The sequence below is a fragment of the Thamnophis sirtalis genome, unplaced genomic scaffold (assembly GCF_051295495.1).
Source record: "Thamnophis sirtalis isolate CommonGarterSnake01/CBP01778 unplaced genomic scaffold, rThaSir2_p1.2 scaffold_9, whole genome shotgun sequence".
NCBI classification, from domain to species: domain Eukaryota; kingdom Metazoa; phylum Chordata; class Lepidosauria; order Squamata; family Natricidae; genus Thamnophis; species Thamnophis sirtalis.
In genome coordinates this window covers 30,959,678-30,985,260 of record NW_028261389.1, presented here as the reverse complement: position 1 = coordinate 30,985,260, position 25,583 = coordinate 30,959,678, and the positions used below count along the sequence as shown (strand labels likewise).

Sequence of the window (25,583 nt, the reverse complement as noted above, 5' to 3'; positions counted from 1 at the left end):
ATCCAGGGGTTGTTGTTGGTCACTGGCTGGAATATAAATAAAAAGTAAAACAAGCAGCTGATTTTAATAAGGTTGGCATTCAAAAAAAGCATTATAACAAGGTGGTGGCATTGTTGTTTGCCAGCAAGTATTCTGTAAAATAAAAAGTTATGTGTCTATGGAATTCTTTGAAATCTCTGTAGAATTGCAGTTAACCCCGAGATACATTTTATGGAAGCCTCCATCAATGTGGTATTCTGCAGATGTTGGATGATATTGCTGGTCATAGTGGTTGAGAATGAAATCTAACCAGGAGAAAGGCAAGCCATTTCTGCAATTATTGCTAAAAACTATTTATATAAATTTGAGTGCCAAATGATGATACCTTTACATTAAAATACTCTCTAAGTATAATGGAGAAAAGTTAAACTTTCATGTGTGTGATATGGAGATGATTATGTGACCAAATGAAAACTGCAAGCATGTCTGGCCATTGATGATGCCAGTCCCGAAAAAGTAGTTGGCCATTTTATGAAGGTAGTCCTCATTTAACATCCACTTGTTCAGTGACTATTTTGACAGCACTGAATGAGACTCTACTTATGACGGTTCCTTATACCTGTGGCCATTGCAGTGTCCCTGTGGTCATGTCATCACAACTTGGTGATTGGAGACTGGCTGTCATTTATAATGTTGCAGTGTCCCACAGACACACGATCTCCATTTTCAGCCATCACTGCTGGCTTCTGACAAGTAAAGACAATGGGCAGCTGACAGGAGGTTGCAAAAGACACTGTGGGATTCTGCAACTACTCAGGATTTGCCTAACAATGGCAACTGAAACTGCTAGAATTGCCATCATAAGTCACATGATGTTGCACCTTATGACTGTGTCATTTAGCAAAGGAGTCCCCAATTCCAATTATCACTGGTAAGAGAGGACTGCCTGTACATAGTTAGAACAAGAAATGTGGAATGCACAAATCAAGGACAATGTGAAACCACATTGTAGGAGTAGGGATAGTATACCAAGCATGATATTTTAGGAATAAATGAATGTAGGCAGTTTGAATAGATCACTGTATGTCATATGATTACAGAATATATTATTCAGAGAAAGAAAAAGGAAGACATTCTACCCTGTTTTTCAAAAAATAAGACCTAACCAGAAAATAAGTCCTAGCATGATTTTTCAGAGTGCTCATAATATAAACCTTATCCCCAAAATAAGCCCCAGTTAAGATTGTCAGCTAGATGGATGCATTTAGCACTGTATTTTCCTGAAAATAAAACCTAACTGGAAAATAAGTCCTAGCATGATTTTTCAGGGTGTTCGTAATATAAGCCCTACCCCCCAAATAAGCCCCAGTAAGATTGTCAGCCAGATGGATGCATTCAGTACCATATTTCCTCCAAAAGAAGACCTAACCAGAAAATAAACCCTGATGCATCTTTTGGAGCAAAAACTAATATAAGGCCCACTCTTATTTTCAGGGAGACACGGTAGGTATGTGCTTTGTTATAGCCAAATGACACTGAGGAAATCTATAGCAAACTGCAATTTATTTATTTATTACATGTATTTGCCACCTACCTCACTGTGGGGCTATTCTAAGCAGCATATAACAATTAAAACAGAAAAATGAAAAGAAGTATAAACAGAACAGTAGCAAAATAATGGAACAATAGAATGAACAATGACAAAGAAAACAATGAGAATACAGAGATATGAGAATAAAAGATGGGCGGGTAGAGAACAGGGAAAGTGGGGGTGGCGGAATGCAGCACAAGGAAAACTAGGTTATTATTAATAGTTCCTTGGAATGTAAAGTTGGAGAAACAAAAAACAATCTGGAATTAAGAGAAAAAAATTGACTTGGAAAATAAAATATTAAGCAGATAGCTAAATTGAATTTTGTGAAGATTATTCTTTGTTTATTGCTAACAAATGCTTCAAGTAACATAATCACAGACTTTATGCATGGACATTACTAGATGGACAATACTGGAGTCAAGTCAACTGAAATCAATAGAAAATGTAAGATGGAGAAACACAATCCAATCAATAGGACTTTTCCAGATACAGATTGTGAATTTACAGTATAAAATATATAAATTGAAGTTAGAAAGGGAATAGACTGCCAGCAAAAATTGATCAGAAGGACATACACTCAGAACACAGGATCAATATAAAGATCAGATTCAGCATGCTAAATTATTTGAAAGTGAATCTAAGAACAAATTGTTATCTTTCTAGAAAGAGATAAGAAATATATTGGAAACAGTAGTGGAAATAATTCCTGAATTTTTTCCAATTTTCAAAGGGAAAAAGAATAAGATATTGGAATATTGAGTCAGTTCAGTGCAGTCAGACCGAGCTCAGTGCAGCACTAGGCTATTTGAAGAAGGAATTAGAAGACTCAGTTTAGACTAGCCTTGGGCACAAAGCCAGGCAGATAACATTGGGCCAGTCACATTCCCTCAGCCCTAGAAAGTAGGCAATAGCAAAATACTTTTCAAATCTTGCCAAGAAAACTTCGGGGACTTGCCAAGCAATCACCTGTAATAAAAGATGGAAGCAACAAAAATATTGTAAACAACTGAACATAATTTTCAGTATCTAGAAAGAAACTGTCAATCAAAAGAGGAAAATTATTTTAAGAAGATCAGAGGAAAATGTACTAAAATAAGAATAGTCAAGGTAATCACAGAAGAGAACATTGGAGAGATAGTAAAGAAAAATGAACAGACTATACGGAAATTCTTTACAATTAGATTATAGTATAGGTGGCCGAACATCTACAAAGGGAGAATATTTCAGAAATCGTCTATGCCAAAAAGTAAGATACATGAGGTAACAAAACCACCCCAATCAGGAGAACTCCAGACAGAGAAAAAACATCCACTGAATACTCCTGTCTGAAGAAGAGTTAATTAAAATGTTTACAACTCTACAGCAAGATATGCTGTATGGCCTATATAGACTAGAAAGGCTACAGAGTTTGCATATTGAAAAATACATACCAAGCAAGAGAAATTTAAAAGACTGAACAGATTATTGAATGAACTAATCCCTCAGAGAAGCCTATTTATGTTTAATAATTTACGTAGAAGAATACAGCGAAACATAGAAAAAAAAAAAAAAGGAAAATAGAGATATGTTTCAGAAAAGGCAAAAGGATACAAGGTTAAATACAGAGCCTAAGATAGATAATAGTGAATATAGGCTTTGTCTCTGTCTTATTAACTTAGCAAGGCTTTTAATTTTGTAGATAATGAGAATATGGAATATTAACAATAATGCCGGACAGGATGCTGGAGAAATAAAAAGGATTTCACTCTAGGAAGGAAGGCAATGACAAATTATTACAAGTTCAAGGATATTTCTGGACATGGAGAAAAAGCAAGAGGAAAAAATACAGATGCTTTCAGATAATGGATCTGGAGACAGTTACTAAGAGCGCCACAGATGACAGTAAGAACCAATCAATCCTGGATCTAATAAAAACTGATTGTTCCCTTGATGCAATTGTCAGCAAGCAGAAATGATATACATGGCCAAGTGATGCAAGCAGATAATGGAAAGGAATAAATAATCATGGTTGGGGAGAATGGGAAATAGGAGAATGGGGAAGTGAGAGGAAAACACAAAGGATTAAGTAAATGAGTAGTTGATTGCAATACAAGCAACTATATTTACTTTTCTCATTCTATAACCCCTCCCATTTTAAATAGATTTTTAAAATTATCAGATTGGTTTTGCAAATCTATGAACTTTTTGAAGAATATTCCTAATCTCTTTTACAAGGAGTTTGCTTACAATATAAAAGAGTATATTTCTATATTGTTGACTTGGTGTAGCAAAGCTGGATGGAGTTCTAAAAAGTTATTGTTCATTTGGTGGTTACATTTACAAAGCTTTATATCTCATGTCTCTTATTTCAGGGAGATTACAATGTTAAAAATATTTTTTAAAAGCACAAAAGATAACCATAAGGTATAAACACAAAAACCATTAAAACACAACAAACGATAAAAAACAACTAAAACTGCCAAAAAAAATAAATCTGCAGGAAAGCACCATTTATTTTCCTAACCATATAACTACAGCACTTAGCAGGCTCTCCATCAATGTCACCAGATCCCTAGACCAGAAAGTAGACCAGGTCTTCAGGCTCTTCCAGAAAGCCAAAGTCAAGGTCAATCTTATCTCGGGTGGTGGTGGTGTTGTATGTGTGTGTTCCAAAGGGCAGGCAGCATCTGACAGGACCCAGGAGGTGGCAGAAAAAGTCCATCTCCTGGGTCCTGAAAGATGACATTCCTTTGTGGATAGGCCCCATTATATGCTGTTTCTGCCAGACCTGATGGGATGGATAGATGTGATTCAGGAAAGGCAGTCCTTGGTTATCATCATTAAGTTAATGACTTCATATGATTGTGACCTCCAGACCTTCCTGACTTCCCCATTGACTTTGTTTGTGGGAAGCTGGTGAGAAAAGACTCAATTATGTGACCATGGGATGCTGCGAGAGTCAGAAATCTTGGCCAACATTTAAGTGTCTTCATCATGCTCACATGATGGTGATAGTGATGCTGTCATGGCCATAAATTGAAAGACCAGTCATAAGTATCACTCATTGAGCACCTTTGCAAGTTGAAACAGTTGCTGAACAAGTAGTCATCAAATGAGGACCACCTGTTATTGCATGTAGCCTGAGGTAATGTTCTTCATTTATCTCTTACAAATGCATCTACGCCTTTTCAATCATATGATTCAAAATGACATAATATAACATACAATACATACAGGATAGTATAAGAAAGAAATAACTATCAAAATGATCAGACTTGCCAATAGTAATATTATCAACACAGACATAGTATAATTATAATAATATAATCATTAAAACTATTTGTTTGGGAATCTACATCACACTATTAGCTCATGTTCAGCTTGTGATTCACCAAAACCACTTCCTGTGGCCTTTGATTTTTCCTACCCAAATTAAGGACCCTGTTCTTTTTTGCTGGTTTCTGCCCACTGTTCCAACGCTATCCTCTGTCCTTTGTATCTCCTACATCCACGTGTCATCTGCACATCTGACTACTGTATTTTCTAAACTCTCAGCCAGCTCATACAGAACTGAATGGGTCCCAATGTTTCCTCCCAGACTGATCAGGAGCTGGAAATATAACAATCAGTTACAATTGTTCAACCAGCTCTGCACCCATCTAATAGTAACATGTCTAAACATCTTCCCTCTAAAAAAAGTTATCGTATATCATTAAACAAATTAATATGAAACAAATTAACTCTCGGATTGGAAAGTCTTTAAATCTACAGAGAAACTTTTATTTCAACAAACATGCAGTTTTTCCAGTGTCTTCATATTTGTATATTCCCCTATGTAAATAAACATTTGTTTATTTATAAATGTAAATAAACATCCTTGTAACTATTGGGAGGCTGGACTAGTAAATAGTTCTTTCAAAAGGCCTGTCAGAAATAAAACCATGTTGCTTTGTGAAAAGAACAGAGATCACAGTGTGGGTGTAATATATCATCAAGACTGTCTGGTCCTATGCAGCCACCATCTGTTTTAGAAAGTGCTCTCCTGTTATTAAACTGAACAGGAAAAGCATTAGATTGTAGCTGTCAGCCATGAGAACTTTTTTAGGATGGAAACCACTGCCAGAGGGTAGAAATCAGAAGATCATATCATGAGCTTCCAAAACATACTGTATGTCACAACCGTAAGACCACTAGGAGGTAAAGAAGACAATGGTCACCTCACATTTTTATCAAACAAATAAAGGGGGGGGGGAAGCATTTGACATTTTATCCTTGTTAGTTACCTGAAAGATAATCTGCTTCTGGTACAACAGTGGTATTCACAACAAATTAGAAAAGTTATGCCCAAATGGGAGAAGGGGAAGGACCAACATACAGTACATATATGTGTGTGTTCTCTGACTCTGAATCATTACGGTATGATATGGTATGGTATGGTATGGTATGGTATGGTATGGTATGGTATGGTATGGTATGGTATGGTATGGTATGGTATGGTATGGTATGGTATGGCATGGCATGACATGGCAGGCCATCCAGTCTGCCTAACAATTCAGAACAAATCTGGAAGATGAAGGTGTGAGGTATCTTCTTTACCTGTTGATCCACAGCCACAGCATCCAATCCATTGTACATAATATTAACCCAGCCATCTTTGGAAGCCAGAACAAAGAGTGACATCAAAGCCTGAAATATATGAGATTGTCACATAGTTTTATGCTTTTTAAAAGATAAAAATTACAGTACTCTGTACAGTTTCTTCACCAACTCCACCACACAGCGTATCCATTAAGAAAACATATAAAGATGCTAATGAATTCTGTTAATTTATTGTGTATATAAACAGGGAATAAATGAATCAGAAATATAAAGCATCCCATATAAAAAACCCCAGAGTTTATTCTTTTAAAGGTCCCTATATCCTAAAACTTAGCAGTTTTCCTGAGCAAACATGTCCATTCCTCAGCAATTCTTTTCCCGAAAAAGGTGTTTCTTAATATCTTGCCTAAACCATCAACTCTCAACGTCCTACCCTGATATTCCTATATAGCTGTTTCCCCCACACCTGACTCATTTTTTTTTTACATTTGAAAATTGCTAGCAGGTTTCTGAATGTAGTGTAGTATAAATAATTAAACAGAATACATATAAGATAAATTAAATGGCAAATCAGAAAGATGTGGATAAACTACGTATGTATATGTGATAGAGTGTAATAAGGAGGTGGATTCCTAGGAGGGAGGGGGTGCATTTCAGAGGAGTAAAATGCAATTTAGTCCAGATACTATGTGTGAGAGAAAGAGGGTAAAGAGAGTCCTTTTCTAAAAAATTCACCAAATATATTGCAGATAGTTGAGTGTTCAGTTTGACAATATTTTGTCCACAGGTGTGAAACAAAAAAAGAAGCACTCAGCTTGGAAGAATCATCATATGTCATTCTTAGTTGCAAGGTTGAACCATTGTTATATGAACAAGTCATAGGTCACATTTTTGATCCATTTAAATACTGTATCCAATATAATTTAGGCCTGATTTAAGACAAAGTTAAGCACTATTTACATGGCCACTATGTACAATATGAAGCTAATATGTTGATTATTTATTTAACAGGGTTGCTATACTCCTTTAATAACAAAAATATTGATTATCATATTGCATTTTGACCAAGGAAAAATGTGGCTGAAGGATTGTGGCTGAAGAAAATTAACATACTAAACACCTATATACATAAAGATTTTCTATTGAAATTAAGAGAAGTGTTTAACAATGCCTCTTTGTCATTCTCATTAACTGGCCTCTACCAAGAACTCTCATTTTCTACCAATGTAAGAAGAAATAATTTGAAGATAACCTAAGCAAAATAATACTACGATTAGGAATTTGTGAAGGCATCTATGTAAATATTTGAAGGTACAGCCCTGCTACAGATGACTCTTAAGCAGGTCTAATATACTTTGGAGGAGTCTATATTTACCTGGCCCAGATTGTCAAAGTTGTATTTTTGATGGACCCATTTGTAATTGGCAGCCATGCAGTCAGACCTATTTGTGATATTTCGGATATCAACACCCAGGCAATGGTAGAATTTTCCTTTGAAAAGCTATAAGAAAAAGGGATTTTGTCAGACATTGAAAGAATAAAAGGATAAGAGATTGCTATATGAACAACATGGTGACCTAATGGTGAAGATGCTCGCCTCCCACTAAGAAGGTTAAGAGTTCAGTTCTACGTAATGGCAGATGTTTCCCTACTAGAGTGCAAAGAAAAAATATCTGCTGCATTGTGTCAGGAAAAGCATCCAGTCAGCTTAGCTCCATCCAATTGCTCCAACTCTACAGGGATTACAGTGTTGTAAAAAAAAAGGAGGGGCGGGAGATTGGTGTTATATGTTTGTTATATGTTTGAATTGATTTCAGGTCATTTTTCTTACATTTGTTTGGCGTACTCAGCTGGGAATGGAAAAGGAAGGCCTCTAACAGGGAAATTACTATTCTCCACTCCTAATTCCAAAAACATAGCCTAAATTCCACCACAGAACAGTAATTTGGCAATGACCTGGGGGGATTAAAAAATTGAGAATAGGAGCAATTTGCCTCATAGAGTCCTCCTGTTCCCATCTTTATCCAGCAAACTTCAATAACAATATTTTATATTTAAATAAATAAAAGACCAAAGGAAATTGGTTGTAGTCCTTTCACTGCCAGAAGGCCAAATTGAAGCATATGCCCACCCTTTATGGATGAAAATCCATAAAAACTATGTTGTAAGGAGAACAACTACTTGCTGCATGTCTTATACAGTACATTTTGAGATTATTCCCTTCTTGAAATTGGCAATACAGACTAGTATATTTTATATAAAGATAGAAGCATTACCCACTCTTATAGAAGTAGACCAAAATAAAGAGAATACCATTTCTTTCCATCTCTAAACAGCTGTTGGAGGATGCTTGAAATGGAGGGGGGAAGGGAGTCAGAGAAATAAGAAAAGGTTGTTTTTTTTTTTAAAAAAATGATTGTCTCAAGGCATCTCATCTCTGACCAGACATCATTTCAGCATTGAGTCCTATGATCCAACTACATCTTATTGTGGTTCAAAATCCAGACTCTAATATCTTGTTAGTTTGAAACCTGTTCCTTTTCCACAGCACATGGGAAAAAGATCAAGAAGTAAAGCCATTAAAATAATGGACCCGGTTCATTTCCAAGAGTTTTTTTCCCCCTGTCGTCCTTTTTTTAGGCCACATTATTCTCCAACCACTGTTAGAGATCCACCTTTGTATTAAGACAGAAAGAAAATAGTCTATAATAATGCTACTCCAAAGATAGAGAAAAGCTTGCAGCATCTCTTTTGACATATATGTACTGTGTCGACTTTGAACTATTGTTACATGTGGGAAATTGGACATATTGATTACTAATAAATGTTAGGTTGGGGAAACAGGGGCAGCCCAGAAATGGAACTCTATTCATACATTCTAACCCTAAGAATGTAGGAGTGGCAGGACTGGGGGTTAAGTTAAAAGAGAGATCAGCCTAGAACCTCTATGTAGCCACAAGTGAACTACCGGTAAGTCCAACCCCCTTTAAATTTTATGGATCCTTATCTAACTCCAAGGAGGTGCTAGCCATTGCTTGAGAAGATTTCTATGCATAGGCATCAGTGGTGGGATTCAAATAATTTAACAACCGGTTCTCTGTCCTAATGACCAGGTGGGTAAGCGGGACTTAGTGGTCATGTGACCATGTGGGCATGGCCAACTCAACATTACTCAGGTCAGTGGGCACTTTGCCTTAGCTGTTACCATGTAACAAGGATTAACCGGAGAGGCAGTTTTGTAAGCAGGGCTATAAAGATTAAGCTAGAAACAACACCAGAATGTTTCCTTCCTGCCTTCCTTACAGGATTAGCACTATAAAGCGGAAAAAAACCAAAAGAAGATTTCTTCCAACAACCGGATCTCCCGAATAGGTGTGAACTGGCTGAATCCCACCACTGATAGGCATGATGCATAGTCTTGCTAATGCCTTGATCTTTCATGCCTGACAAAGAAAGACTAAAGCTAAGAACTGGGAGAACTAGAATCCCAACACTACCAAGTTGGGGAAATCCATTTCAAACCATACTTTTCAAAAGCATTTGACATTGTAAAACAAACAAACACCCCATTAATAACAACAAATACTGTATATGCCTACAATACTTTTGTATATTAGTTGATACCATACCTGCACTCCAAGAATTCCAAAGATGATAAAGAAAGCACAGCAGATGAGGACAATATTTCCAATAGGCTTGAGTGATGAAATGAGAGTTTCAACCACCAGCTTCAAACCTGGAGCACGGCTGATGACCCTGAGAAAGGAGCACTGTGAGAGCTATAGGATAGAACCCAATACTTCACTTTCCATGAGAAGTATCATACCAAGAAAGTTTGCTTTGCAGTTCTTCAAGATGGTTGGCTTGGGAGATCTCGCCTTAACAAATCAGGCCAAAAGTTAAACTTTAAGCAACTTACCAGGTAGTAACCTCTCTCAAAAGTAGAAAAAAGTAACTAAAGAATTAAGGGATTTAATGTCTATGAAGGAAATTACTTTTAAAAGCTATTTTTTCTCCAAGTATGTATGCCCAGAGGAAATATGACCTCTGCATAAATTTTCTGGTCCACAGGTAGTCCTTGAGTGAGGAATATTCATGCTATAGCCATAAATAATGGGGAAATAAAATGGGATCTTGAAGTTTCAGCTTCCCTCAATCATATGATCATGATATCTGATGTTCCTTGACAGCTTCCCAAAAGCAAAATCAATGGAGAAGGCTGCAAGACGTCAGATGGTTAGGTTTCTTCGATTTATATGCCGCCCTTCTCCCAAGGACTCAGGGCGGCATACAACATTAAAAGAAACACATAATACAAAAGTTAAAAAGAAATTAAATAGGATATCCCAAACCCAATTAAAATTGACAATACATTTTTTAAAAAGAATTCAAATTAAAATTAACAGTAATCAATAATTTGTTTTGTTTTGTTCAGACCAGGCTGGCTTGCTGGAAAAGCCAACTTTTTAAGGCGTGTCGGAAGGACCGGAGGTCGGGGATTATACGAAGCTCCGGGGGCAGCTCATTCCAGAGGGAAGGTGCTCCCACAGAGAAGGCTCTCCCCCTGGGGGTCACTAGCCGACACTGTCTGGCCGACGGCACCCTGAGGAGGCCAACTCTGTGGGATCGCACTGGACGATGGGAGGCTACTGGTGGAAGTAGGTGGTCTCGCAGGTACCCTGGGCCTAAGCCATGGAGGGCTTTAAAGGTCATAATTAGTACCTTGAATCGCACCCAGAAGACAACCGGCAACCAGTGCAGGCCGCCTAAAAGGGGTGTAACATGGGAGTACCTGGGTGCCCCATGACAACCCGCGCAGCTGCATTCTGGACCAGTTAAAGCTTCCGGGTGCTCTTCAAGGGCAGCCCCATGAAGATGTTGCCTTCATGTGAGATCCTTGTTTAACCATAGCAATTTGGACTACAGGAATGGCTGTCCCTAAACAATACAATAATGTGACATCATGCCTTAGACCAGGAGTGTCAAACTCAAGGCCCACAGGATGCTTAGATCTGGCCCGTGGGACCATCCTGGAAACAGTGAAGGACAGGCCCATGGTGCCTCTGCCAGCTGAATTAGAGCTCAGGAGGGCCACACACAGCCCTCCCACTCTCCATTTTGGGCTGCAACGCCCTCTGGCTGTGTTCTGCCAGCAAAAACAGAGCTTGGGAGGGTCATGTACAGCCCTCCTGAGCTCCATTTTCACTGGCAGATCACTGCAGGAGGCCGTCACAGCCGAAAATGGATCCTGGGAGAGGTGCATCAAGTGATGTTGAGCTGGCCATGCCTACCCTGGCCACACCCACCCAGCCTCTGTGGTCAAACACAACCCTGATGCAGCCCTCAATGAACTCAAGTTTGACACCCCTGCCTTAGATCATGTCACTCATGTGACTGAATTGTTGGTCACGATTGCTGTTGTAACCTGAGTACTACTTATAGTGTTTTCCTGCAGCTGGTGGCTCAAAGCATTTAATAGGCCAACACCTTGGCTACTTTGTAAAGGTAGGGATACCTGTTCCCCATGCATTTCTTACTTTTCCTGAATAATAGTTGCTGCTGGGTATGTTACAAAAGGTCTTCTTACTCACTTAATGAGTGTAATGCTTTGCCTTAGATGCTAAATACTTCTGGCTTGAAACTTGGCAGGAATACTGTTTTTTAATTGCTATTCTTTCTCCCAGAGCTACCTATTTTTGTGCTGGGCTTTATTTCTTTATTAATTATTCCACTGATGCACCATTTCATCTTTTTGCCACTTATTTGAGTCATTCCCTGGTTGAAAGTTTATAAATAGATCAATAATAAAACAATCAACTGATTACTTTGAAGGCAAAAGATAATAGCCATACTTGTGTGTTAAATGATTGGTTCTCTAAGCTTGGCTTTTTTCTTGCAGACATTTTGTTATCACACTAAGGTAAAGGTTCCCCTCGCACATATGTGCTAGTCGTTCCCAACTCTAGGGGGCGATGCTCATCTCTGTTTCAAAGCCAGTGGTGTCTGAACACGTCTCCGTGGTCATGTGGCTGGCATGACTAAATGCCGAAGGCACACAGAACGCTGTTACCTTCCCACCAAAGGTGGTTCCTATTTTTCTACTTACATTTTTACATGCTTTCGAACTGCTAGGTTGGCAGAAGCTGGCACAAGTAATGGGAGCTCACTCCATTATGCGGCATTATCAGGCCATGTAACATCATTAGTGCAACCAAGATTATCAAGGCAAGCATACGGTATAAACAAACAGAAAATTTCACTCTAACATCTACTGATGATCTTACGTAGTCTGGTAATGAAATATCTGTAGGAAAACAACCAGGTCAGAGACCATTATAACCCAATGAGAATAATTATTGGTGACTAGCAGAGGTGAACAAAATTCAAGCCTTCATCTCCATGGTCAAAATAGGTAGGATGGCAGCATAGCAATCCAAGCCTAACCCCTCCTATATTTGTATGTATGATTCTTGGCTTGTGATACCACATCTGGTATCTTGCCTGTATTGACCCCTGTTGTGGATGCTGACGTGTCAAAAGATAATGGAAAACATAATTATTTAAAAAGCTGTTTCTTTACAGCAACTTAAAATAACATGCCATGATAGGATAGAAATATTTCTTTGAAATATCACACCAACACTTCTATAACAGGAACATCACTGAGATTCAGGGGGGGGGGGGGAATATAAAGAAATAAAAAATAAGAAAATGTAGGCAAGAGTCCTGGAGAAAAATGTTCTACCAATGAATTTTAAAGAATTCAAGGAAGAGTCCTCCCGTCCCCATATGTTTCATCTTAAATGGAAGCAAATTGTTTAATATATTGAAAAAAATGAGAATAATTGTCCTTAGACACGACATGGGTTTAAGAAACATGGTTAGAAGCATGGTTGGATGCAAAAACCCTCTTGGCACTAATGTTAAGAACAATCCAAGCCTTCATCACATCCACTTTTATAAAGGAAAGATTCAAGGTAATTTATTTTTTTATCCCTACCCCCAAATGCTTGTCTTATTGTTTGCACTGGATATTTCTTTAAAATACTCCGTTCTTTAAATTGCTGTTACTTATGCCAACTGTTAAGATTATCATTCTTAATGAGGTGGCACAGTGGTTAAATGCAGCACTGCAGGCTACTTCAGCTGACTGCAGTTCTGCAGTTCGGCTGTTCAAATCTCACCGGCTCAGGGTTGACTCAGCCTTCCATCCTTCCGAGGTGGGTAAAATGAGGACCCGGATTGTTGTTGGGGGCAATATGCTGACTCTGTAAACCGCTTAGAGAGGGCTGAAAGCCCTATGAAGCGGTATATAAGTCTAACTACTACTACTATTAATTGAATAGATGCAGAAGCAACAGCTACAACTTATACAAGTAATGTTAAGTTACAAAAGATTGATTTAGTTAAGGGCATAAGGCAGGGTGGCCTCTCTTCCTTTCATTATCTGATATTGTAATTGAATTACATGAACTTGGGAAAGTCTAAAGTTAATATTTGGGGCCAGCAATAAAAATGACAATACTTTCTAAGTTATTGTCTTTATTTCAAATGTTGCTGGGCAAACATCCAAACACAACATGTAATAAAGTGGTAAAAGTTAATCAATGAGTTTATTCATAGTAATAATACATCCAGGTGTTAAAAAAATAATACAAGCAATCTACCTAGAGAAAATTGGAAACCCCCTAATTCAAAGTTATATTGCACAGTATTCCAAATATTTTTAAATAAATAACTTTAAAGAGAATTAACAAGTTTCATGGAATTTCCTTTGGAAATTGATTTTTACCAAGCAATCTCTCCCCCCTACCCATCAAACTGAACAATAATTAAATATATTCACAATCACTGAAAAGAGATGTTCTGCAAATGACAATATTTATGAACATAGGAGAACTAATATTTTTTTTCTTTTAAGAGCTTTACCTTAAATTAAATCCTGATGCGATCAGCCCATCCCACCCAGGCTGGTAGAATGCTATGGAGCCCATCAGAGAAATAATTTCACCTGGTGGGCTCCAGAAGAAGAGCCTTTTCTGCTGTGACTCCTACCCTCTGGAACAGTCTGCCCTCTGAGGGGAGATCTGTACTCTCTCTTTTCACTTTCTTGAAAGACCTTGAAGATATGTATGTGCCACCTAGCCTGGGGCCCCAATGGGATACAACATTTTGGAGGTGGCATTTTGGAGTAAATGACACCTGACTTCCACCCTGTATGCACTTTGATCCCACTCCATCCTGGTTAGTTTTATTTCAATTTCAATTTCAATTTATGATCTTTATTTATTGCTTTAATATTTTAGTGCATTTTAATTGAATGTCTGGAGTCACCTCTGGTGAGATGGGTGGCATGCACATTTAATTAATTAATCAATACAGTAAATAAACTTTATTGCCTTAATTTCAAACAGTGACTGACTTTTTTTTCATAGTCCTTACACTAGTCAACCTTGGCTGCTCTAAAAATCTGAAGCAGAGTCAAATTTCCCTAATATGGAGATGGGGATAACCAGAAAATTCATAGATTAGATTAGGAGTTGAGGTAAACACCTCTGAAGAAGGCAATGGTATCTCATTTTTCTATTGTTGGCAAGAAAGCCCTGTCTACGTCCAAGAAAACACTAGGAGCTGAGTTTGATTTGAAAGAGGCTTTACCTTACTAAATTCTTTTATTTGGCCAAACACATGAGCGAAAACAAAATGCAGGGTTATTATATAGGTGAGATCTATTTTCTTGGATCTTACCTCAGGGGGCGTAAAGTGCGCAGAAGTCGGAGGACTCTTAGCACTCCTAGGATTTTGGCTCCTCCAGCAGAGGCTACCGAAACTACGATATCAATAATGGATACAAACACCAAAAAGCCATCCAAGATATTCCAACTACTGCGTAGGTAGGCCTGTTCTCCAAAATACAGACCAAGAGAGACTACCTAGAGAAGATTAAGGACCATATGAGCATGTGAAATGAAAAAATGAATCAGTAAAGCTAAATCACACCTTTAGTGAGGTACACTTCTTGTTCCTCAAAAATGGATTAATTAGGTCACAGAATTCATTGTAATAATGACATGTAAAAAATTAATGTAAATACAATAACCAACTGCGCCAACATGCTGTTTATCTCTTTCAGCAGAATAAATTTTGAGAAAAAGAGCAATCAGAATTGGAAGCTTTGGCTAGTTCCTCCAAGAAATATCTTGTATAAAGTTATTAAACAACTTCAAGATACTGATGACATCTATTCCCTGTTATTGTACAGAACTTTTCATCCACATACAGATGATTATTCGTTTTAGATAAGTAAGAGTAGATATGAAATGTTTACAGATTCAGTCTGTAGAAGGAAATTGAAAAAAGAAGCTCCAAGGCCATGCTAAATATTTATTCATTTTTATTTTTGGATTGAAATGGATTTTCTCTCATCCAAAGAAGAATAAATAATTGGAAAGAAGCATCATTGAAATGTGCAAGCTTTTAACTTCTTTCCGTCCAAAGATCTGGCTTTTTTCCCCCGCCAAGGGCTTTTTTCCAAATTAATTTTAGCTAATTGGGAATCATGTAATGAACTTGATAACAGTAGTTAAACAACTACTAAATCTATTTCTCTATCTGTTGAAATGAGTGCAAACAAAGCCAATTCATAATGAAGGTAATCCTTTCTCAACAGAATGTTTTTCCCTTTTCACAGCACTGAAAAATTCTGTGACACCATCCGTTGAAAATAATTGTGAAAATGGCACTCCTTTTCCACTTAAGGTATTAGTTGAGTCAGCACAGCAAGAATGACTTGGCAGTGGGTAACTTACCTTCAGTGTCATCTCAGCAACAAAGATTGCTGTGAAGATGTAATTGGACACCGTGAGGAAGATTCTCTCCTAGAACAATCAAAGGCAGCCTCAAAATAGATATAAGTAACTTTCCATTTAAATTATTGCAACGGGCTTGGGGAAATGGTGCTTACGTTAAGGTAAAGAATTGCTATGATTGAAAATATAGTGTATTTGGGTATGTTGTCTCAAAAGCATCTCCCAACCCAGCATTTTAAATAATTTGCTTTGTTCTTCCCCTGTGTAATCATACAATTAAATTCCTTTTAGGCAGAAATGTATTTGTATCAACCAGCAACTAAAGTATTTTTTTTTCTTATTTGGGACACAAATATCTTTAAAAATACAAACACAAATATATCTGTATTATTATACCCTTTTGGTCACACTACGCAGGCATGCACAAGGAGATGGCCTTCCTCATCTTTCAGATCTATCTTTATGGGAGTGCAGTCACTATCCTACATACCTTACTATGAATAAATGCAAGAACAGTCTTCTACCGCTTGAATACTATTTATATCCCTATGATCTTTATTACTCTCTGAAACAAATGTCTCTGGATATTTCAGAACAGCATAAAGTGAATTCTTAGAATTAAACCCAGTTATGGTGTACAGTACTATTTAAAGGCTGAAGAAAGCATTTATGAGTTTCTAACTCTTAAAATTACAAGTCTACTCATTATTACACAAAGCTACTCACTGTGCTCCTCTGTTCAATCTCAGGTCTCTCCAAGGCAATAGTAACACAGTTCAAGAAAATGAAGGCCAGGACGATATAATCAAATAGCTTGTGAGCAATGATAGTTTGGCAGAGAATGCGAAATCTGGAAGACAGTTTGTTCTAAACTATAAAAGGTTATCTATGAATATATGTACAATGGACACATCATGGTCATAGCAGGCCTCCCCATGCATCCCAGTTCACATTAACAAAATTTGGTGGCAAACCCACCAGTTTTCAAACACATCCTCTTCAAACATTTGTTTCATCCCTAAAAGGTTTAATACACTATTTTATAGTGAACAAGCTCCTCTTGGTGATATCATCCCATCCTTACAAACATCACTTCATTCTCAATGGCCTAAAAATTTTTTTCCAGTCTTTGACTAGAAAAATTTGTGTATAAATGGTTGATAGAGACAAGAGACACCTGGAAGATTTAAAGGAAGAAGGGCAAATGGGATGGGAAAGGGTGCAACATTAAACTTTGCATGTTAATCAAAATTGAAAAATAGAAAGAGTTATGGACAGTCTTCAACTTCCTCAATTCAGCAGAATTGAGGCCAAAATTTTTGTTGCTAATTTTGCCCCATTGTATGATATTTCTTGCCACAGCTGTTAAGTGAATCAATGCAGCTGTTCAGTTAGCAACATGGTTGTTAAGTGACTCTGGCTTCCCCATTGGCTTTGCTTGTCAGAAGGTTGAAAAAGATGATCATGCTGCCAAACATCTCAATTTTGAACATGTGTCCATGGGGATGCTGCAATGGTTGTTAATGTGAAAAATGGTCATAAGTCATTTTTCAATGTTGTGGTAATTTCGAACAGTCACTAAACAAACTGTTGTAAACTGAGGACTACCTGTAGTTATTTTCTCCCGTTTAATTGACAGTACATAACTGAGCAATCAACTTGCATTTTAAAAGCAAGAATCGATTCCTTCGTTTCTGTAAGACTTTCTATTGAATTGCAATATTATTTGCTCAGGGCATGTTGTAGGAGCCTGTATTTTCTCAAATGCAACTATTGTGTGGCAACCACATGTTTATGAATGCAGTTTTTATAATGTGATAACCAATGCATATTTTTGTAATTTGGGAGATGTAGGAACATTTTGAAAGGTTAAGGATTTTGTATTTATTCCTTAAGCACCATGCCACAAGTCACAACACACTGCTGTGATTATCCATGAAGTGGGCAGTCATGATGTTGTTAAATATGGCAAGTATATGCATCTCTACTTAATAAGGACAGAAATGCATGTTTAAAAATAGATACTGTGTGATTATGCAGAAAAAAACAAATTTCTTGCCTGCATACCTGTTATACTGACAGAGATCAAAGGAGAAAGTGGGAGAAAATGTTCCAAAGTAGATTCTACAGCTCTAAATAATCTTAACTGGTTTTCAAAGTGGATAAACCTAAATGCATATGATTTGAGAATATGCTGAAACTGTAATCATTGGGGAAATAGAGCCAGAATAATATGTGAAAAGTACCAAATACTAAGTTAAAAAAAATATCCGGAGAATGGGATGATGATGTATATTTTACACCACTTGGTCTTAAGATAAAATGCCAGTATAGAGTCACCTGGAAAATATGGAAAACAAAATTCAAAAGCAAGACCAAAGGAGGAAGGAGGGGGGGGGGGAGAAGGAAGGGAAAGAAAAAGGAGCAATTGTTCCTAATTTTATAGTATGACTAGCTGATAACCTGACGTTGCCCGAGTATTTATTTATAGGGGGGGAAATGTCTGGACCAAAATTAATTTTTAATGTTCGATTTTCCCCCTTACCAGAGGGAGCCCCCTTGTGGAGTACTGTGAAGCCGTTACCATGGCAAGTCCACTGTGCTGTACAGTAGAAGCCATTTTAAGGCACAACAGGCTGTATCTTAACAGAACACATACCCCAAAGGGTTTTAGGGGTATCTTACCCCACAATATTTTTTTCCAGAGAGTAAGTCATGTGAGTACCAAGTTCGGTTGAAATTGCTCGAGGTGCTCCAAAGGTATGCTGGAACACACACACACACACACACACACACACACACACACACACACACACACACACACACACACACACATCCTGAATATACAATTGAAAAGTAAGTCTTGTATGACTGCAAGTAGTTAAATCATTTCTATGCTAAAATTGAAGACAGGGTGATAAATCCATATTTGAATCTCCGTTCTTTAAAACACAAGTGAATGAAACATACTTGTTTTCTGGTGAGAATAAATAGATGGACCAATCTTCCCGCAACTCACACCAATCTGGCTTGTAGGCCTCTATCATCTTCTTTATACGGAAACACAGGCTCTGTAGAGGCAGAAGCAGAAAATCAGAAGGAGTTGAGCAGTACTTTTACCCCTTTCTTCTGTATCTATCATGCCCAACTGAAAATCATTCATGTACTGATCTTTAGTTGTTCACTATCTAACATTATAGATATTAATTATAATCACTATAATCACTTCTGCGTGTTATAAAAACATAACAACGATTATACCCATACGGCCATGATACATTCAGAATTCAGAAGTATTGCTCTGATCTGTCATGAAATTGTTTATCACATAGGAATGGAATGGAAGAACAATGAATAATAGCTAGAATACTCCAGTAAAATAATTTGCTTTGAGACTCTTGAACTGCTTGGATTCTCTCTCAATCTACTTTTCCTCCTTAATGGGATGCTACTGTGACATCTTCTTCCAGGGATCACTGTAGAAGGAATCACACTAAAACTTTGTTGTGATTTTTCTTTTTCATCTGTTCATTTATTATATTTTTTCTCATTTTTAAATTTTGTTTAGTAAAGATAGAAAATATATTGCAGAACCATCTCATCACAATGGGATTGGCCTACCCCACCCAGGCCAGCAGAAGAGGCATGCTGCTGCGGGCCCCATTGGCCAAGGTATTCTGGCAGGTCCAGGAAAAGAGCCTTCTCTGCCACAGCACCTGCCCTTTGGATCATCCTGCTCCCCAGAATGAAGTTGGTTCCAACCTTCCTGACTTTTCACAAGAAAACCTGTCTCTGCCAGTTGGCCTGGGGCTCCTATGAGGGGGCTTCAAGTTGGAGGTTGTTGACAGACATGTTCATCCCACTACCTCCCTTCCCATCTTTTACTTAAAGTTGAGTATTTATCTTTTTATAGTTTACAGGTTTTGTAATGTTTTATCTTTTTAATATTGTAAAGCACCCAGTTACCTTGTGATAAGTATGTGGTCAATACATTTAAATGAATGAATGAAGGAATGAATATTTACATAATCTATCTCTTCATCATCTTCTCCATGGTCTTTCCGATTGTTCATTTCTGGAAAGATATCCTTAGCGATTGTGGGCATTTTACCATTGCAGTCCTGGTGCTTGTTTGACCCTAGAGTCACTCCTATCTTCCATGATGGTTTGTGCCCGGATGAGACTGCTGGAGCCAATTCCAATTCAGAGGAATCTTTGGTATCCAATGAAAATGTCCGTCGATGATGGTGAATTACTGGCCTTTCTCCTTCTGCCTCTGTTATCGTGTGCCGCTCCCCAGATAGAAGTGATTCATGTTCAGCTGAAAAAGGCTTGTGTTTGAGGCTATGTCCTCGAGCAAGGTTGTTCCAACTGGAACGTCTGCTTCCCCAGCCTCCGCTATGATACCGAGTCCCGTGGTGATGAGAGCTACGGGAGCTAGACTGTAAGAAAGCCAAAAGAAAAACATTTAGTGCTCCCACTCAAAACAAGAGGTTGACATGCACCAACATATTTTTATTTATTTGTTATACATTTTAAACTACTGCATTTGTAAGACTTAACTCCCACCTAATGTTCCCTTCTCAAAAAAAACAGAGTAATAAAATAGATAAGTGGACTAATACATGGAAAAATGAGATAAACTTTTCCGTTTCTTTTCATCTTATTCTATAACTGAGGGTGTTACAAATATTCAGTGTTCTCCTTTTTGATGCATCACTTTTCTTTGTTTTTATCCTACCCTTTTTCATGTATTGCTCAAGGTGATGAACGCCCACAATAATTCTTCCTCCTCCTATTTTCCCTATTTTTCATGTCTAAAGTGGAATTAGAACTTACAGTTTCTTGGTTTTTAAGCCAACATCTTAATCACTACAGCAAACTGGCTCTTTAAGTGAAAACTTAATTAAAAACATTTAATTACACATATAATTAATACACTGAATCACTTAATTAAACATTTAAAGTATAGCCTTATTTTTTTTTAAAGTAATATTAATGGAAATAGTTATAAGACTCCAGGTGGTGTCAGTTCCAATAGATAGGCCAGACCAGGAAATCAACTCCACAGAAAGGCCAAAACTACATTGATTGAAATTCGCTATAGTAACACAATTTTTCAAACCTAGCTCTGCTGTATCTCCTCTCCCTGCTTATACTCCTATGATTTAATGAAGCATCTGCCTGAGCCTCCGCCAAATATTATATGACATCTTCCATCACTTTGGTAACAAATCTTGTGTATCTCCATGAACGTCATCTCCCTTAGTCTCTCTAGGTGGCAAACACAATGGAAAAAGATTTTCTTTCCTTTTGTGAATCCTATTCAAGTAAATGTCTTCTTTAATATGATGACTATTATCATTCAAGACCACTTTTTGCTGAAATGGAATTGAACTTTGTTCTTCCTCTCCAAGTCGAGGATTGTGTTTACTATGGGTGGGAAATTTCTAACTCCCCCAGACTATGTTGGGCTCCCAAATTATCCTCCTAGTTGATGGTCATAACAAAAGATAGTATGATACAATCATCTGGAGAGTCAAAGACTGTCCTTTCAGCACATCAAGCTAGTTTATTTGTAAATTGGAAAAGTAAAGGCTTATACTAGATATATGTTTATTTGCATTGTTCTTATTTTTATTACATCACAGCCAGTAGTTGTCAATTCTTCGGTATCAATTCTTAGCTATTTTATATAATCCTATTCCTTTCAATATAGGGGGAAATAATCAATTATCCCCTTTGCTACCATGTTAAATGAAGAGGGGTAGGGAAAGTGCATGGATATCAATCAAACATGCTTATTGCAGATCATATAAGTGGAAAGGTTTACATAATGATTCTACTAATTAAAGACCAAATTCTTAAACATTGGAGTTGGAAGATGATCCTAATATACTGTACAACTGTTAACTTAAGTATGTTGCAGATGGATTTAAATTCATTTACTAAAGACATCACACTGTTTTTCCGAGATTCAAGGGCCATGAGGATATCTGACGGCAGAGTATTGAGGGATGGATTCATCATTCCAGCACTTGCCCCAGGCTGGTTTAGACAAGGAAGACTGGGGTCAAGATGTCCATTTGGAGTCATGGGAATTGCACAAAGCTTTGGATCTGAGAAAAAACAAAAACAAAACAGACAAAACACAAGAGAGAAAGAGAGATAATACCCAGGGAAGATTTTTTTTAAAGTAATTTGTGCTGTAAAATAAACAGTTCAACATACATATATTCTAATCCTGTAGTTTATGCCTGTAGAAAACAAGGAACAATATGGAAATAAATTAATCCCTTTCCCCTCTTTCTTCATGTTCCTATTCTAATAAGGTTTTATGCTATGCTTACAGAAGCTTGGAAATATTTGATGAAACTCTGCTCCATTAAAGTGAAAAAAAAACCCTTATCCTTTAACATTTGTTTAACATTTACCACTGTAACAGAATGAGAACTACTAGAGTAGGCAAAGATAGTCCAGTGGTAACAGTTCAGAAGTAAATTTGTGCTGAATACACAGGTGTCTGCAGCTAGCCACAATGATACCAGAATAACAAAATGTTATGAAATCACAAAGCAAGCACCATCACTTTTGCTCCTGCATTGCAAGTATACAAGGGGTGAAATTTGTGTCATCATTTTATTTGCACATTTCATCCCCAATCCCAAATTTCATAAAAGTAAGCAGACAAGATTAATTGGAATGGTGCAATGTATTTTCCATTCTTCAGATGAGTTGGAGACTATAATTGCCATCATTCCCAGCTAGCATCAAATTCTGTACATGCACTGCAATTTTAGGTAAAGAAAAAATGAGAATTACCGGGCTAGGAAAGAAAACGAAAGATCAGGAGTAATTTGTGGCGCTGGATATCATTCTCTGTCCTTCTTTTGATTGGAAATGGGGGAAATTGACTTTTATAGCCATTGGCATGTATAGTGCGAAATTGGAGTGCAAAAACATACAACATCACTCAGAAAAATACTGCAAAATGCGATTTCTCATTCGTGTTTGGTCTTCAAATGCTAACGTTCTGATTTCCTTTTCAGCCTTTGTTTCCAAAAGTGATTGCTTGGACTCATCTTTCTTAAATCTTTTGAATTCCTTCCAACATAGATTGTTCCTGCAAGTTGACTTAGCTTTATAATCTATATAATTGAGCTTTCTCCTGCTCTTTTAAAATATTCTGAACTGTTAACTTTGGAAAGAAATCTTTTTGTAGCAAAGGGTCATGCTTGATGTTTTTAAGGTGGCTCAGCCTTAATAATCATATCACTTGCCTGGGCCTGGGCTTTTATTTTGCTTTTGTGATAAACTTGTTTTACAACTTATACAACAGTTTTCATCCATTTCCCATTTCAAAATGTCAGAAAATTGTGCCACTGCTTTTCAGAAATCATAGCTCCAAGGGCAGCAAATGGAGATCTGACAAGCTTCGTGTAATTCTAGGTTCAGATTGCTCTTCCCAAATGTATTGATCAATTTCTTTCATCTTGGCTTTTACTGATTTAATTCATCCAAAATTTGGTGTTGCTAAATCAGTAGCCACTAGATATTTCATTATGGTTTTGAAAGTTAACTATTTTTTGTGCAATTTGAGCACTAGGGGTCTGATTGAAACTCAACTGAGAAATTGATTTGAACACTTTTATCATCATTATTGTTGTGCCAATGAAACTATATTAATTTTATCAGGATTGCATAAGCCTCTGTTATGCAATCCTGTTAAGAATGATATTCTTAAGTTATGCATCTTGGATAGAAGAAAGGACATCTGAATTTCTGCACTGTAATGCAGCAAATATTCCTTAGAAGTGTTTGTGAACTGCAAATGTAAATGGAGTGAAGGATTTGTCTCTGTGGATCCAGAGCATATCTTGGAGCAAAAGGAAGGAAGGAAGGAAGGAAGGAAGGAAGGAAGGAAGGAAGGAAGGAAGGAAGGAAGGAAGGAAGGAAGGAAGGAAGGAAGGAAGGAAGGATACTTTCCAAGATGTTATATGGTTTTATATAGACATACACATTGTGTTTCCCTGCTAATACCTGAACTATCCTGGAACTTGTCAAATTCTTCAATATTTGATGAACTCTGGTCCTCATCGGAATATGAGCGGTTAGCATCACCCTGCATTGGGAAAATAAATGCAAAGACCTGGGAATTGTGAGCATCATGAGAGCAACAGAGTGATTTCCCTTTGATTTCAGAGTATTGCAAAGGCGAAAAAATACTTTATGGAAATAATTGGATAATATACCACTGCATGAAAGAAACAATAGCATTTAGATTATTAGGTGGGAAGGAATGTCTGAATGACTTGATTTTCTCTTTTTATAATGCTTACTTAAACAGCTTCTGTATTTTTTAAAATTCATTTGAAAATGTGTATATATTATAATCTGGATTCAACTAATATAAACATTTGGAATGTACTATAATCCCACATACTCCTTCAGGTTGGGCCTGCTACAAGTCTCTTCTCTCTGCCAATGTCATCAGGCTGGACACACAAAGTGTGCCTTTTCCCTGGTAGCATCTACCTTCATGAATGTCCCCTTCACCTCCAGATGCAATTTGTTATGATCCTCCTAGTTGGCTTCTGCCAACCTAGCAGTTCAAAAGCATATAAAAATGCAAGTAGAAAAATAGAAACCACCTTTGGTGGGAAGATATCAATGTTCTGTGCGCCTTTGGTGTTTAGTCATACCGGCCACATGACCAGAGGCATCTTTAGTCAGCACTGGCTCTTTGGCTTTGAAACAGAGATGAGCACCGCCCCCTAGAGTCAGGAACAACTAGCATATTTGTGCGAGGGGAACCTTTATCTTTACTGTTAGGAACCTTCCCTCCCCCGTATATGATAGTATTCATAGGTTTTGACAGTCAGACCTTATGGTTCTTTTTGCTTTGTTTTGTTGTTGACTAGTCACTCTGAGGAATGAGCAGCCATATAAATTGATTAAATAAATAGTAATATTTTTGTATGCATTTCTGATTTGAGCACATTTTGCAAGAAAATAAATTGAGTTCATTACTTTCTATTCCAAATTCATGCCTTTTCTATCCTTAGATGCAATATACTCATGAATTGGTAGTCATAATTTTCCACAATCATTCCCAACAAAACATAATTTAAAACAATCTCCCTCCACTCTGTATTTATCAAATGTGTCAAATTCAACTCCCAATAGCTCCACCTCATGGAAACTGTATGTATTGGTGGGAGTGATAACAGCTGTTGTTCAAAGCAAAGCCTGGTTGACAAAGATTGACTTATAAATCATTGGGAATCTGAATCCCGAATCTCTTCCTTATTTGCAACTGACCTTCCTGAAAGCAATTGCTGTAGCAACTCACCTCTGCCTGGAATCCCTCCACTAGGATCGCCACCAGTAGGTTGAAGAGAACATAGTTTCCAAAGGTCATGAGAGCCACAAAATAAAGTGATGCCCATGGGGAGGTTGAGGCCATGCCATTATAAAGTACAACATTCCAATCCTCCTGTGTCAAGATCTGAGTGGTAAAGTTTAAGGTTTTATAGTTAAGTCCAGAACAAATGGCAGAAATATGGGTTATGTATTTCCAGTAAACAAATAATATAAATATAAATATAAGGTATGCAGGTCTT

The 25,583-nt window shown here is 37.3% G+C and overlaps 1 protein-coding gene across 3 annotated transcripts in view; it reads right to left on the bottom strand.

Annotated features, from left to right (window-relative positions):
- Positions 1-25,583, bottom strand: part of CACNA1I (calcium voltage-gated channel subunit alpha1 I) — a 173,384-nt gene that overhangs the window by 31,742 nt on the left and 116,059 nt on the right. For 2 of the 3 annotated variants that reach the window (XM_087723205.1, XM_087723207.1), the window contains exons 12-23: positions 25,313-25,468; positions 24,001-24,109; positions 21,910-22,079; positions 19,986-20,402; positions 18,931-19,031; positions 16,687-16,810; positions 15,961-16,029; positions 14,900-15,084; positions 9,781-9,907; positions 7,527-7,652; positions 6,149-6,238; positions 1-26 (exon numbers count right to left, since the gene is read on the bottom strand). The exon at positions 1-26 is cut by the window's left edge and continues 167 nt beyond it. In XM_087723205.1, the coding sequence (XP_087579331.1) occupies positions 1-26; positions 6,149-6,238; positions 7,527-7,652; positions 9,781-9,907; positions 14,900-15,084; positions 15,961-16,029; positions 16,687-16,810; positions 18,931-19,031; positions 19,986-20,402; positions 21,910-22,079; positions 24,001-24,109; positions 25,313-25,468 (1,700 nt within the window). The remainder of the gene's footprint in view (positions 27-6,148; positions 6,239-7,526; positions 7,653-9,780; positions 9,908-14,899; positions 15,085-15,960; positions 16,030-16,686; positions 16,811-18,930; positions 19,032-19,985; positions 20,403-21,909; positions 22,080-24,000; positions 24,110-25,312; positions 25,469-25,583) is intronic. The other variant, XM_087723206.1, reaches the window with a different exon arrangement.